Here is a 14,494-nt window from a genome sequence, read left to right on the forward strand (position 1 = left end):
ACGGTGTTTCGGCTGTAGGTTAGTCATTATTTATCAGCTTGCGGCTTGCAACTTCTCTTGTAAATGCAATATTCAACTTGACAGTGAAATTGGAACTCCAGGCCTTGATTTGCATTTGCAGGCCTTGTCCTCGTATTTGTGAAAAAACATCTAAACCGTGAGCTGATTCATCCCATCGCCACATTCGAGCCCATTCTTATAACGACAGCATCGAATTTCCATTGAGATTTATATCTTCTGAGTGACTCGCCATAGAAGGATTACTGTTGTGAGACCAAAGGCTCGGGGTAATTAAAAATAGTGTGGCATAAGTGCTTTCTAGTTGGTAGCGGTAGGGACAAGCCATGTCTCTACCATCTTGAGTAGACCATGACCGCCTTCAATTACATCAACTAAAATGCTCTGGCCGTTCTTCTCTCCCTCTCTCCCTTTCACTCAAGGCCTCAACACACCCGCGTTGACCAGGCGGTCCCATAATGGCGCCATCGCCCTCGCATAGTCCTCTGCACTGCGCCCCTCCTCATCCTTCACCGCCGTGATATCCTCGCCGCCGTGTCCGGCCGGCATTCTGTCCACACCCATACTGCGGGCCGCGACCAGTGCCTCCTCGGGGAACGCCTCGTCCGGCAGCCTCGGCGACCCGAGGTACAGCAGCAGCCAGACGGCCTCCTCCTGGGACTTCTCCAGGGCGATCTGCAGTGCGCTTCGATTCCGCTGCAGGGCGTCGCGGTACAGCACGATGGCTTTGACGTCGTCACCCTCGGAGGCAGCGTCCTTGAGGAGGTCGACGGCGCCGAGGACGTCGCCCTCGCCGCACATGGTGAGAAAGGCACGAGGGCGGCGCTCGCCTGGGTGGCTTGCTAGGTAAGCCTCCTCGGTGAGCACAGGGAGGATGTCGTGGTTCTCCTCGACGCCACCGTCGGAGGTGTACTGGCAGAGAATGGCGACGGGGGCCTGGGATATGTGGAAGACGGGGTTGGTGACGGAGGGGCCCGGGGCGTTGGACACCAGGTGGGCGCCGCAGGATGGGCAGGTGAGGTGGAAGGCTATGTGGCGAGACTCATCCAGGGCGCACTGCCAGTGGAAGTGACAGCCACATGGGAACTCGAGGTCGTCCGGCACGGTCTCGGCGGTCAAGGAGGAGGTGGAGGGGCCAGGCTGACCACACCCGTCATCGTCATCGGAGTCCGTCTCGACGGGTACGAGGAGGGGCTCATTGCAGATCTTGCAGGTTGGTTCTGGCATCACAATATGATCTGTAGGTTGGTTAGAAAAAGACCCGGTCTACTGGTTAGCCATGAGTGGCTCGACAGATCGAGACGAGCTGACAATGAGTCAAGAGATGATGCTCATGGGATGTTCTCCCAGTCTGAGGTCCGCCTTGCCGAGTCGAGAGGCAATCGGGTCCGAAGGGAAGAAGAAAAAAACCTCAAACTAGGAACAGGATTTTCTCGCTCTTCGCCATCCGAGTGAATCCAGTCATCAAGGTGGAGAACGACAATGCTAGACGCAAAGAAGACGGCGAGCCCGTGGCAAGGGCAAGTTGGCATGTGAGAAAAGGCAAAGAGGAAGTGAAGGTGATCGATCTTACTATGTAGCGATGATGAGTGAAAAACTCAAAACATTCCTCTCTTCTCGATGAATCCGTAAACCGAACGATGAACAGCGTCAGAACTCGCTTTGGGACTGCCTATTACCCTTGTTGCCTTCAGATCGTGAACCACAACTACTTAATTCCCGTCACCCAAGTGGCAACTTGATCATTGTTTCCATGGTGGTGGAGGGCCGAGAAGGAAAAGTTTTAGTGGGGCCCGTTTGCGTCCACTCTACAGTAGTCTCGTACTATGGTAGCAATGGGAAGGGAAGAGGGGTGTGTACTCCGATTTGCATGGCGATCATGTGTTATTGGATGTATTTGTGTCTGCCTATCCTGGTATTTTCTTGGCGGCTTAGGACTGACGAAGCCTGCTGTGGCTTTGACCAGGCTTGCTCAGGCAGTCACTGAAAGAGGCCTGGGAGGAGGACGTGTTTGGGGCTTGGCGCCCAGTGCCCCCCCAGCTGCCCTTGCAGCCCAGGGAGTGGAGACCTGGACTCACCCCGCGATGACATAGTTAGGCTATGAAGCTCGCTCTCGCTCCATCTTGATTTCCCTGCCCAACATTCTTTTGACATTGATCCTGCGAATACGAAATCGTACGCAGTCTTAACTTTCCATCGAGTAACTTCCTCAGCGTCTCTTGAGGTTACAACCACTTCTGAATCACTCGAGTAGCCCAAAGCAGAGCAATCATGAACGTCCTCAAACTTCAGAGGTACGCATCATCTCCAGCCCGTTTCCTCAGCGAAGTGCGGCATTAGCGAAAAGGGGGAGAGGAGAAGAAGGAGTTTGTTCCCAGATCTGACCATTTTGCGACCAACACAGGAAGTTCCCTCAATTCCAACAGAATGACATATTCGGCCTAGCAGATGCCTTTCGCAAGCTCGACGTCGACGACAAGGGATACCTCGATGAAGCCACTGCCATCAAGGCCACGCAGGCCAGCGAGCGTCAGCCTTACGATGTTGTGCGACAGGCACTGAAGGAGGTCGAGCTGGACTCGTCCAGGCGGGTCGAGCTTGAGGATTACGTTGGTGTACGTCGAATGGGCACCCTCTATCCTACTCTAGGAAGTCACCTATCTGTGAGATAACTGACCAGGTCGTATCGCAGCTCGTCGCCAAACTTCGAGAGTCCTCACCAGCCCAGCAGCGCATGGCCACCGGTGGTGCTGCCCCCGCCTCGCCCGGCGTCGTGTCACAGCGCACAGGTGGTCACGCCCAGAAGAGCAGCATCAGCGGCAAGATTCAAGTCCAGGGCTCGAATGCTAACATCACTCACACCATCAACGAAGACGAGCGCACTGAGTTCACGCGCCACATCAACGCCGTCCTCGCCGGAGATGCCGACATTGGCGACCGCCTGCCCTTTCCCACCGACACCTTCGAGATGTTCGACGAGTGCAAGGACGGCCTGGTGCTAGCCAAGCTCATTAACGACAGCGTGCCGGACACCATCGACGAGCGTGTAATGAACGTGCCTGGCAGGAAAATCAAGAAGCTCAATGCCTTCCACATGACCGAGAACAACAACATCGTCATCGAGTCCGCCAAGGGTATCGGCTGCTCTGTGGTCAACATCGGTAGCGGGGACATCATCGAGGTCCGGGAACATCTGATTCTGGGCTTGATCTGGCAGATAATCCGCAGAGGTCTCCTGGGCAAGATCGACATCAAGCTTCACCCTGAGCTGTACCGGCTGCTCGAGGAGGACGAGACACTGGAGCAGTTCCTGCGATTGCCTCCAGAGCAGATCCTACTGCGGTGGTTCAACTACCACCTCAAGGCTGCCAACTGGCCCCGCCGGGTCACCAACTTCTCCACCGATGTCAAGGATGGCGAGAACTACGCGGTGCTCCAGGCACAGATCGGCTCTGAGTACGGCTGCTCCAGGGCGCCGCTCCAGCAGCGCGACCTGCTGCAGCGTGCGGAGCTGGTTCTGCAGGATGCTGACAGGCTTGGCTGCCGCAAGTTCTTGACACCCAAGTCCCTTGTCGCCGGAAACCCCAAGCTGAACCTGGCCTTCGTGGCGAACCTGTTCAACACACACCCTTGCCTCGACCCTATTACGGAAGAGGAGAAGCAGGAAGTGGAGGACTTTGACGCAGAGGGTGAGCGCGAAGCCAGGGTGTTTACCCTGTGGCTCAACAGCCTGGACGTCCAGCCCCTGGTGCAGTCCTTCTTCGACGATCTCCGCGACGGTACAATATTGCTGCAGGCATACGACAAAGTCATCAAGGGCTCTGTCAACTGGCGGCACGTCAACAAGGCGCCAGCACACGGCGGCGAGATGCTGCGGTTCAAGGCCGTGGAGAACACCAACTACGCGATCGAGCTAGGCAAGCAGAATGGGTTCTCGCTAGTCGGAATCCAGGGAGCCGATATTACCGACGGACAAAAGACCCTGACACTGGGCCTGGTATGGCAGATCATGCGCAAGAACATCACCCTGACGCTGTCTAGCCTCGCGCAGCGCCTCGGCAAGCGCGAAATTACCGACAGCGAGATGGTCAAGTGGGCCAACGAGATGTCTCGGCAGGGTGGCAGGGGCTCGACGATCCGATCCTTCAAGGATAACAGCATCGGCACTGGTGTCTTCCTGCTGGATGTACTTAACGGCATGAAGAGCAGCTACGTCGACTACGACCTCGTCACACCAGGCCACAGCGATGACGATGCGTATATGAACGCCAAGCTGAGTATCTCGATCGCAAGAAAGATGGGCGCGACTATCTGGCTGGTACCTGAGGATATTTGCCAGGTCCGGTCTCGCCTGGTGACGACTTTCATTGGTGAGTGTTTATTCACAGATAATCTGTTCAACTTCTTGGGCAGTGGAATCGATTCGCTAACCACATCGCTACAGGTTCCCTCATGGCTACCTACGAGAAGATGCAGTAACAAGGTGCAGTGGGTGGTTGCGTGCGCTTAGGGAAGAAGGGCGCATCCTTTGGGAGAAAAAGTTCCGGGTCTTGATGCTAGCGCTCTCGGGGTTTCCTCTCGTATTATCTCTGCACTGGACTTTGACGATCTTTGATTGTTTGGTATTATTCTAGGGGGAAATGTCGCTTGCCCTTCAGTAGGCAGGACGAATTCATACCTCAGAATTTCTGGTGGCTGGAGCTTTTCGCCCTCTTGTTCTTATCACTTGGTGAAGATCCAAAAGACGATCGCCTTGTGGCACCGTGTTCTGACCAAATAAAGACATGAATAATTATTATCCAACTTTGTCTGGTTTGTTCCAAGAGTGCGTACATGGTATGTTTAATGGCTGCTTGTTGGTGATCCCGTGACCGCGCGTATTAGCCGCGTCTGAAATGAAGTGACGTACTGCAGGAGGCCTACCACTACAGACCTTCCTCTGAATCTTAACATTTCCCACAGCTACCTATATTTACAGTATTCGTCCTCAAAAGAAAAAGAAAAATTGAGGTCCTTAGAATGCATTATACTTTTCTCTTGTCAAAACGTCTCGTAATCGTCGAGAGGGTCTGAACAACATGTGTGGAAGATATGTGCTCGCCCTGGTACGTCAAGTACAGTAGTCACACACTATTTTACTTCATCAACCAAATCACCTGTAACACACCAAGCTGACCAAGACCTTCCTTCCCAACTCCACAACAGAGCCCGTCGCAGGTCCGCCGCATGCTCGAGAATGACGACATGCTCGTCGACGATGCGCCTGCCGACGAGGGCGACGGCGCTCCGAGGCAGAGCTATAACTTCGCGCCGGGATATCATGGGATCGTGTACAGGGCAGACGTCCCGGATTGGGGCGCGGGCCCCAGGAGGGAGGCTAAGCAGAAGAAGGGCGGTGCGCCCAGCGAGCCTACCGTCGCCGCTGCTCCTGAAAACACCACCGAGCTGGACACGGCCAACCAGGGCATCGTAGAGGAGGAGGAGGGGGAAGAAGAAGAAGAAGAAGAAGAAGAAAGAGAAGGTGATGGCGAGAAGAAGACAAAGACGAAGAAGACGACACACTACAAGCTGCAGTCTATGAGGTGGGGTCTCATCCCCTTCTGGACAAAGCGCAACCCGGACTACGCCGCGGTGATGAAGACAATCAACTGCAGGGACGACTCGCTCGCGCAGGCCGGCGGGATGTGGAGCTCCATGAAGGGCCGGAAGAGGTGTATCGTCGTCGCGCAGGGGTTCTACGAGTGGCTCAAGAGCGGCAGGGACAAGGTGCCGCATTTTGTGAAGCGCAAGGACGGGAGGCTGATGTGTTTTGCTGGGCTTTGGGATTGCGTCAAGTATGAGGGTGAGTGTCTTTTGGTTCCCTGCGTCTGCATACACACACACACACACACACACACACACACAAGCTCTTCCCTGCTGAAAACGATGCTCCTCTTTTTGCAGATAAGGAAGACAAGAATTACACCTACACTATCATCACGACCGACTCCAACAAGCAGCTCAAATTCCTGCACGACCGTATGCCCGTCATCCTCGAGCCTGCCTCCGAGCAGATGCGGACATGGCTCGACCCATCCCGGTACGAGTGGGACAAGGACCTTCAGGCTGTCCTCAAGCCCTTCGAAGGCGAGCTGGAGGTCTATCCCGTCAGCAAGGAGGTAGGCAAAGTCGGGAACAACTCTCCGTCATTTATCATCCCGGTCGCCAGCCGTGAGAACAAATCGAATATCGCCAACTTCTTTGCCAATGCCCAGGCCAAACAGGGTTCTCCCCAGAAGCCGAAGAAGGAGGGGGAGGAGGATGTCGAGGTCAAGCAGGCTACGACCTCGTCGCCCGTGAAAGAGGCCAAGTCGGTCGACGAGGTGGTGAAGAATGCAGATGACGGCGGTATGGGCGTCTCGTCTGCGGCTGCTGCTGGGGAGAAGAGGAAGGGAAATGGTGAGGACGATATGGGGTCGGGAAATGAAGAGCCGCCGAGGAAGAAGAAGGCTGTGGCTTCATCGCCCCTCAAGGCCAAGCCGTCTCCTTCGCCGAAAAAGTCCGCTGTAAAAGGCGGGAGGTCGACCAGTGCGACGAGCAATGGGACCAAGAGCCCCATGAAGGCGAAGGGAACCGGAACACCAAAGATCACCCAGTTCTTTGGGAACAGTGCCTGATGACGAGAATTTTGTTCCCTATCGCGACGCTGGGATGTCGTTGTTGAGAACACAGGGCGACCTGAGCTGTTTCGGAACGATACGAGAGACTGAGAGGCGCACTTCTACGATTTACCGATTTGTCGTACCTTGATTAGGTTTGATGACGGGCATATTCCGCTTCACTTCGTAACTCGCCGGCTCCATCATTATCAGCCAGCGGTCTGAAGAGAGAGCAAGTCCTTGCTCCGGGAGCCCTCTGCATATTCCTCAACCTCCCCTCCTTTCCTGCGTCACATAAACACGATGCTCGTTCAGGTTCTCAGCTTGAATCCAATTAATGACGGAGTTTGGCGGCAAATACGCCGTCAGCAGAGACACATTGGCGATGGCTTGTTATTGGTTGATGTCCACCAAAAAAAAAAAAAAAAAAAAAAAGTAAGATAGTAGGGTATCTATTCAATAATATGTACAGCTGTATATTCCAGGTTATAGCCCCCGCCCTACATTCTTCTTTACATCTTCTGTGTATGTGGGTGTCAGTCCACCCAACGGGGACCGACTTTCCACGCCATGCGGCGTTGTGGAACCGGACACAGCACTAAGGCCGTCTCGCCGGATGCGCGCCCACTCGGCGAGCTGTGGCCCCTGATTGACCGGCGCGATGTTCTCCATCTTCTGTGCCTCAAGGAGCATCTTTCTTGAGACGTTTTCGGGCACCGGGGCCGGGTCCAGCTGGAGCAGGCGTGTCTCAAGCTCCTCGTCCAAGGCCTCTTCATCATCGTCACTGTGCTGCCATTCCTCCGTCTCTGCGTCTACGTCCGCAGCCCCATCGTCTTGCTGCGTCTGGTCCGGCACCTGCTCGGCTGGCCACTGTTCCTCGAATGCCATGTCCTGATCGTATTCTTGCTGCTGCTGCTGCTGCTGCTGCTCTAACGCCATCTTCTTGAGCTTGTTGGCCTCGACCGTAGCCTCCATCAACTTTATGGCTTTTGCCTTGTGGTTGATATACGAAAACGCACGCAGTGTCCAGTCGTCAGCCTGGAAGCCTTCGGTCTCGAGACGGCGCATTGCATCCACTGCTTTGGGTATCTTCTCCATCTTGGCGTAACCAGCTGCGAGGGTATTCCACGTGACAGCATTCGGCTCCACCCCGTGCTCGCGCATAAGGCTGATGACACGCTCAGCTTCCTCAGGTTGTTTGTGCCTCATGAATCCATGCATGAGGATGCTCCAGGTGTAAACACTTGGGGCTGGGTGGCGGATCGGAGGTCTCCGTCGGCCGAGGACTTCGTTGTTGGGTGATTCTTTTGCTTCTGCTTGAAGTCCGAAATCTTCCATCATGGCGTCTGTGTCTTGACCATCCTCAGCTTGATGGGCTTCTGGGCACGGTGTTTCACTACCCGACGTCTGCCGAGTAGTCGACATAGAATCAGAATGCCCGACTTCCGAAGTGGAGTCTTGGCCAACATCCCTCACCATATCTCGAATGATGTCGAGCGCGATTCGTAAAGTGCCTCGCCACTTGATCAAGTTTCTGAGAACAACGTCATGAACAAAAGTCCCCCGCTCTCGTACCATAAGCTCTGCAACAGGATGGCCCTCTGCGAGCATCTGTCTGAAGTGGGAGTAGAATATGACGACGTCTGCTGGCATCGGGAGGGACCGAATGAGCCCTAGGATCATGATGGCGAGCGTGTCCGATCCTGGCTGCACGAGTTCTTGAGGAGGAAGAGGCGGGACTTCCGCAGCTATGCGCGTCATGTTCTCGGGAACCCAACTCTGAAGCGTTGCGAAATCACCCATCTCAACAAGACGTTTTGTGATGAACGGCCTGATAGGCTTGGGATCGAAGATCCGGGTGTAGATCGAATTCAGGGCGAACAGGGCGGTTCGACGCGGTCCCTGCCTGTCTTTGCGCGCGCGTAAGCAACTTATGTACAAGGCATGAAGCACATCATTCCAGACGATAGGATCTCGAATGTTTGCAAAGCACGCCTGGATCGTGAGCTCAGACAAAGTGTCAAAGTCTCCGCACATCTTGCAGCCGTGAATTAGGACGGAGAAGGTGACCGCGTCCGGTTGCACGCCGTGTTGTTTCATGACCTCGAAAACGTCTAGAGCCGCCTTGAGATCCCCCCTCAAGCAGAGGGCCCGCATGATAGCAGAGTAGGTGACGACGTCGGGAACCATTCCAATACTGTGGAGAGTGCCAAACAAGTCTGCGGGAGTGGCAGACTGACCATCTAGCGCTGCGAGATCTTCCTTTCTGAATGTTAAAATTGAAGTGCACACGCTGGCCGCCACAGGACTGTTGATGTCCACTGTGCCTGCGCTTGTGAGGCCGAGCAGCACCTGAGTACTCAATTTCTTTGTCGATGGCGACTTGGCTAGACGACTTGCGAATTGGAGCTCGGTATTGGTGTGCAGGTTGCAATGAGTATCGCGGAGCTGCTGATACCAAGGCCCGATAGAGGCTTCGGGAAGAGCTTCTAGTATTCGCACGATGGTGGCCTGGTTGATCTGAACAGTATTTGCCCGACTGCTCCTGAGCACATTGGTCACCAGCAGAGCCAAATCTGCCGCAACGGCAGGTCTCTCAGACGGTTCCATCACGCTCATACGCATTGCCAGTATCTCGAGGACGTCTTCGACCACGTAGAATTCGGGCGTATATGGTGGTTCATGGGTTCTTATGACGCATTCCAGCAGAGGGCGGAGCTTTTCGGGGACAAAGCGCAGCGCGACGGATATCAACTGACTGTCCCTCCGTCGTCGCAGAGAACGATTCTTCCCTTGAAACCGTGGTATGGAATCCATCATTTCCTCCACATTACCACATCCTTGGAGCCATCGTACCTGATTCTTCTCGACTGAAGATGATGGTCTTGAATCCTCTGGCGGTGCGTTTCGAAACTGCCCAACGAAGCGTTTCCAAGCGGTGAATTCGCCGAAAGCTAGCCTCGTTTTGCTTCCCGGGGCGAGGGCCTGCAGGCGCTTGCGTTGAAATCGCTCCCAATCGTCGAATCTGTGAATGACCGAGGCCATTTTCAAAGTACCGTCCTCGATGTTTTTGACCTCCTTGACGAATTGTAGCCTCGTGTCACTAGGCGTGAGCGTGGAGGTCGATGGTGTAGGGAGGGGAAATGGAGGCTTTGGTGGTTCGTGGCCATACACCGGTCTGACTGTCATCTTGTCTCCCCCATAAGGAGGATATGAGGTGTCCAAGGGGCTACGAGATGCATCACCTTGCGGCTGATTTGCAGAGCCCCAACTGATTGGTGATAGGGCAGCGGCATCTGTCGTCGGGGTAGGAGCCCCTTCATGTTGGGACTGCTCCTCGAAGACTGCATGGCTGCCTTGTTCGGTATTCGACGCCACGCCATGTACTGCTTCTCGGCGTGAGATTTGAAACGGGAGACGGGGCGATAAAAGATGTCGTATGGGATTAATCTGGTTTTGCCGTGGTTGCCCGAGTCGCAGGAGGCACAAACGACTGGAGGCGTACTGCATACTCCTCGGTTCGCCTCTCTTTGCGTGGATGCCGTCTAATCAACGGCAAGTCCTCCTTCATATCGTATTGCGCAGCATCTCGACTGTGTGTCTTTTGGTGTTCTTTGGAGAATCCAGCGCGGGTTGATGGTTCGGAGTTTAGTCTTTTCTTCAAGCTTCAGGGCAGGCTAGCGACTACTGGTGCTGCCTGCCGGAAGAAAACCGCTTTGAATGCAGGGATCTACCGCCTCTTGAGTTCATGAATCTCAACCTCGACATCCTCAGTATCGACACCTACCAGTCCCAGACAATAATCATCCCTCCCAAGTACTCAGCACGGAACCTCACACGCGACTATCGTTCGAGTTTCAACTCAATCTTACAACTTATTGAGCTGATCTCTCCGCCAGAGACCATGTCGACACCACATACCAAGCTCAGTGCCGCCTCAGACGACCGCAAAGCACGGCTCGCGAAACTAAAATCGCTGAAGCGCAAACAACCCGAAGACGAGATCGCACCTCCAGAATCAGACCGCCAAAAATCACCAGCAGCACTGCCTTCCGCAACAGGAGGCGAAGGCGATGCATCTCGAGAAGAAGAAGAGGAAGAAGCAAGAAAGCAGCAGCAGATCGAAAAGGACGTTTCGCGGATACACCTCTCTGGGCGAAACTACGATGCCGAGACAAAGGGTCCGAAACTAGGCTTCGAGGCACCGCCAACGCTGGGACCAGACGAACAGACGCTGGAGGACCAGGCGGCGGACCTGGAGGCGGAACTGCGGAAGAAGGCGGCTGAGGAGGCCGAGGACGACAAGGGCATCGATCTTTTCAAGCTGCAGCCCAAGAAGCCGAACTGGGATCTCAAGAGGGAGCTCAACAAGAAGCTGGAGGTACTCAACGTCAGGACGGACAACGCCATTGCGAAGCTGGTGAGAGAGAGGTTACAGTCAAAGCAAATTGAATCGCAGAAGGCAGGCTCTGGCGCCACCGATGGGGAAGCTGTCGCGGCGAGCCTGGAGGGCGGGGAGCTGGAGGAGATTATCAGGCTGAGGGAGAGGGAGGAGCAGGAGGAGGAGCGGAGGGAACGTGAGGCTATCGATGTGGAGTGAACTATGAAGGCTTGTAATCTATTGGGGCCGCACATTCCAGGACGTTACTGCATTGGAGAGGCGTTTTAAGGATTGAGACTGGACCTTCGGTTGGGGAGAAGAAGAAAAAGCTTTATCCTGCATTACAGTATGCGAATTGATACCCGGATCTATCTACTCATGTTCATGGCCTGGGTCAAAGCTAATCTCTTGCTGAAGGGACTCAGGCTGCGCTGTCTTGGTGGCTCTGGATCCCGTGGTGGAGGACCTCGCTGGCGCTCTTCAGTCCTGTATGATCCATCCTGACTCCGGTCCCTGTAGCGACCATAGCCACCTTGCGCTGGACGACCTGCTGGTGACCTCGAGTCTCGGCGTCTCACAGGTTCCCGGCGCCCATCTTCTCTCGAGTCAGAAGAATACCTTCGACGACGTACTGGAGAGCGCTCTCGGTCGAGAGAGTCCTCCCGCCCCGATCCTCGGGATGGTGGCTCGTCATATGGCGTGGGGGATCTTGTGTCGCGGTCATCGCGATCTACGTATCTCTGTGAGCTACCTGGCGATCTTCTCCTGTTGTCATGAAGTTGGTGGCTCATTTCTGGACTCAGAGATCGCCCGCGACGGTCGTCGCTGACCGAATCGAAAGACCTGCTCCGGCTCCGCGACACCCGCCGTGCAGGAGGCGAAAGTTTGCGGGCACTTCGTGGCGACGGCGATGCTCGTCTCCGTGGCGGTGGTGATCTCCCAGATCTTGTTGAGATAGATAACATCGAATCAACAGAGGCTGACCGTGATCGTGATGGTGACCGTGACCGTGGGCGTTTGTGCTCGGGTTGCCGCGCTGGTGGCTCATCATCATCTTCCAGCTCTCGTTTTCGTGCCCTCTCAGCCTCCTTCCTGGCTAACTCCTCATCGGCTACGCCCTTCCTATACAATGTAAATTAGCAAGACGTTATGCCGAGAAGGTGAGTTGACGAGATGAACCCTTACTTTCTTGTGACATCACCAGGTACATCGTTGGTGAGTTTGGGGGCCAGCTTGGGGTTGAGCAGCTGCTGCGTCCGAGAGGGCCGGGCCTTGTATGGCCGTTCTTGTAGCTGAGCCTTGCACTCGTATGAGTAGTGCCCTCGCTTCAGGCATTTTTGACACTGAACATTGGTTGGTGTAGGCTGTCTCCGGCCTCCACCTCGGTTCCACGCATGCATGACTGTAATGTGCGTCTTGTCAAGGCGAAGAAGGTGAGGCGGAAAGTTAAAGGCTGAGTGACCTTGAACTACCCAGAGAATGGACAGTAGCACAATAACTAAGCAAGGCTTCCCTGATATGGCTTGAACGTGCTGCTGAGCCTTGCTGTCCCGTGCCTGATGCCTTGATCTTGGGGGTGCAAGGCACCAAAGATTTTGAGTCTGCCTGCCTTCTAGCCCTGGTGATTTGTCCCTTGTCTGCACAGGGAGAAACTTGTCATTGGAATCGGTGAGGCTATGCCAGTGGCTGTTGTGTGAGATGTATCTCGGGATGACCCTTGATAGACCAGAGATGCCGTGCTGGGAAAAGAATATGTTCTAGAGTATGAGGTAAGTGAGAGTACAGCGGTCCTCCCCTTGATTGACCAACAGCCGGTTTTCCCGTGTCCCATGGTAGATAATCCGCTTATGTAACCAAACATCAGATTTACTTGTGGTGGAGGCTTAGCCTGAGCACTAACCCGCCCTGGCCGCCCTGCCCCCCTGCCGCCCAAGTTGTTCCCCCTACTGCAATGGTCTGGATTGGGAGTGATGGACTGAAGTGCAACTTAGTGCCTGACGAAGCTTCACTCCTCATCTGCGGTAGACGAGGCTACGAAAGGGGACGCGATCACTCTGACGCCTGGCAAGTCGGCTCAATATCACCTTTTCCTCTTTTGATTGTTTTGGCCCCCCTCCCAGTCAATATCGAGGACAGAGGCCCGACGCGGAAACCTTGAGGCAGGTCGTCTAAGCGCTACCCGCTGTCAGATTCTTGTCACCTCCTCGAATTCGATCTTGACCATCACCAACCATCACAACCACCATATCCGACCTCGATAACGCGGCCGACCCGACCTCATACGGATCGACCAGCAGAGGCCCGCTGAAGACGGTGCCAGCGCTGCAGCCCGCTTTTCACACCACCCGTCGACCGAGCACGCGGAGCACGCTGAGCCTGTGCTCCCCCCCCAAAAGGAGCACCCAATCCTTACCACACACCTCGGTGCGACCGAAAGTCAAAATCGGCATCGCAATCAACCCAAGCCCCCCAAAACCCTCTCCACTCTTTGTGTGCGAACTTCGACGGCAGAGACCGAAATCTGTTTTTCAGCCCCCGAACGACGTGGTCATTCACTGTCCTGTAGCCTGGCGAGATCTCTCGACAAGCCGCGGCACATCCTATCCCACAGGGCAGATTCCGTGATCAACACCGTCGAACGGCCATCACTCGGCCGGCTCCTTTGGCAGATTGAATCATATAACCCTGCCGGGCATCTCGACAAGTTCGGCCTACACCTATTCGCCAAGCACCCAAATCGAATGGACCTCAGATCTCGACAATGAGCACCTGTACCTCTTTCTCGACCGGGACCGCCTTGATTCGTTTTGTTTCTTAGACCTCCTTTCGACTGTTCATCTTTTTTTTAGTCCACTTCTTGGGTGCGCTCGTTCCTCGCAGCAGACGATACGCTGTCTGACGCGAAGGACCAGGCACACACGCTTCAGTTTTCACTTTGACAGACTACAACCCAGCAGGCGCAGACATGACGGCTGTACAGACGACTATGACAGACGTTCAGAGGCTTTCATTTGCAAAGGTATTCCCAGTAGCGAAGCCTGTACGACTTATATATATGTGGAAGACTAATGATATTCCGTGTGCAAAGGTTGTGGCAGCCACACCTGACAGACCGAGTTCATCAGCTCGAGAGCCTTTATCCAGCGCTGTGCCCGAGAACGAGCCGCAAGCCGACTCCACAAAACTCGGCCCAACCGTGTCTGAGAAGGGGAAGATGATGGAGCCAGACGGGGTAGCCGCCACGGCCACAATAAAATTGCCAAATGGGGACGGTATTGCGGCCTCAGGTCAAGCTCAGCTTGTCGGCGGGCTGCAGAAGCTGAGGGTGGAGGACAAAGCTTCTCCTAGTCTCGCGGCCAACGGTGCTAGTTCCACATCCACGGGTACATCTTCCAAGGTCCAGACGCCCTCAGATGACACATCTCAGAAAGGCGACTCCAGTTCTGATCTCGGCACC

The 14,494-nt window shown here is 54.9% G+C and overlaps 6 protein-coding genes across 6 annotated transcripts; 3 read left to right on the forward strand and 3 right to left on the reverse strand.

Moving 5' to 3' along the window:
• Positions 1-289: 289 nt before the first annotated feature.
• Positions 290-1,737, reverse strand: M406DRAFT_358490 (uncharacterized protein). The gene is made up of 2 exons (XM_040923913.1): positions 1,592-1,737; positions 290-1,256 (listed from the first exon to the last, which is right to left on the reverse strand). Exon 2 carries the CDS (start codon positions 1,243-1,245, stop codon positions 436-438), a length of 810 nt encoding a protein of 269 aa, XP_040772116.1. The 5' UTR covers positions 1,246-1,256; positions 1,592-1,737; the 3' UTR covers positions 290-435.
• Positions 1,738-2,289: 552 nt separating this feature from the next.
• M406DRAFT_348439 (uncharacterized protein) lies at positions 2,290-4,819 on the forward strand (the record flags this gene model as incomplete). The annotated part of the gene is made up of 4 exons (XM_040922387.1): positions 2,290-2,312; positions 2,423-2,633; positions 2,711-4,388; positions 4,463-4,819. The coding sequence occupies 4 exons, from the start codon at positions 2,290-2,292 to the stop codon at positions 4,495-4,497; spliced, it is 1,947 nt and encodes a 648-aa protein (XP_040772117.1). The 3' UTR covers positions 4,498-4,819.
• Positions 4,820-5,096: 277 nt separating this feature from the next.
• On the forward strand, positions 5,097-6,674 carry M406DRAFT_267378 (DUF159-domain-containing protein; the record flags this gene model as incomplete). The annotated part of the gene is made up of 4 exons (XM_040917875.1): positions 5,097-5,123; positions 5,224-5,433; positions 5,572-5,866; positions 5,962-6,674. 4 exons carry the CDS (start codon positions 5,097-5,099, stop codon positions 6,672-6,674), a joined length of 1,245 nt encoding a protein of 414 aa, XP_040772118.1.
• A 468-nt stretch (positions 6,675-7,142) lies between these two features.
• Positions 7,143-9,473, reverse strand: M406DRAFT_268512 (uncharacterized protein; the record flags this gene model as incomplete). Its single annotated transcript, XM_040917946.1, has 2 exons — positions 7,143-7,942; positions 8,057-9,473. 2 exons carry the CDS (start codon positions 9,471-9,473, stop codon positions 7,143-7,145), a joined length of 2,217 nt encoding a protein of 738 aa, XP_040772119.1.
• A 1,087-nt stretch (positions 9,474-10,560) lies between these two features.
• M406DRAFT_343240 (uncharacterized protein) lies at positions 10,561-11,256 on the forward strand (the record flags this gene model as incomplete). Its single annotated transcript, XM_040921852.1, has 2 exons — positions 10,561-10,698; positions 10,777-11,256. 2 exons carry the CDS (start codon positions 10,561-10,563, stop codon positions 11,254-11,256), a joined length of 618 nt encoding a protein of 205 aa, XP_040772120.1.
• A 962-nt stretch (positions 11,257-12,218) lies between these two features.
• Positions 12,219-12,437, reverse strand: M406DRAFT_268535 (uncharacterized protein; the record flags this gene model as incomplete). Its single annotated transcript, XM_040917950.1, has 1 exon — positions 12,219-12,437. One exon carries the CDS (start codon positions 12,435-12,437, stop codon positions 12,219-12,221), a length of 219 nt encoding a protein of 72 aa, XP_040772121.1.
• Between the last annotated feature and the right edge of the window lie 2,057 nt (positions 12,438-14,494).

This window comes from Cryphonectria parasitica (assembly GCF_011745365.1).
Source record: "Cryphonectria parasitica EP155 unplaced genomic scaffold M406scaffold_9, whole genome shotgun sequence".
NCBI lineage: Eukaryota > Fungi > Ascomycota > Sordariomycetes > Diaporthales > Cryphonectriaceae > Cryphonectria > Cryphonectria parasitica.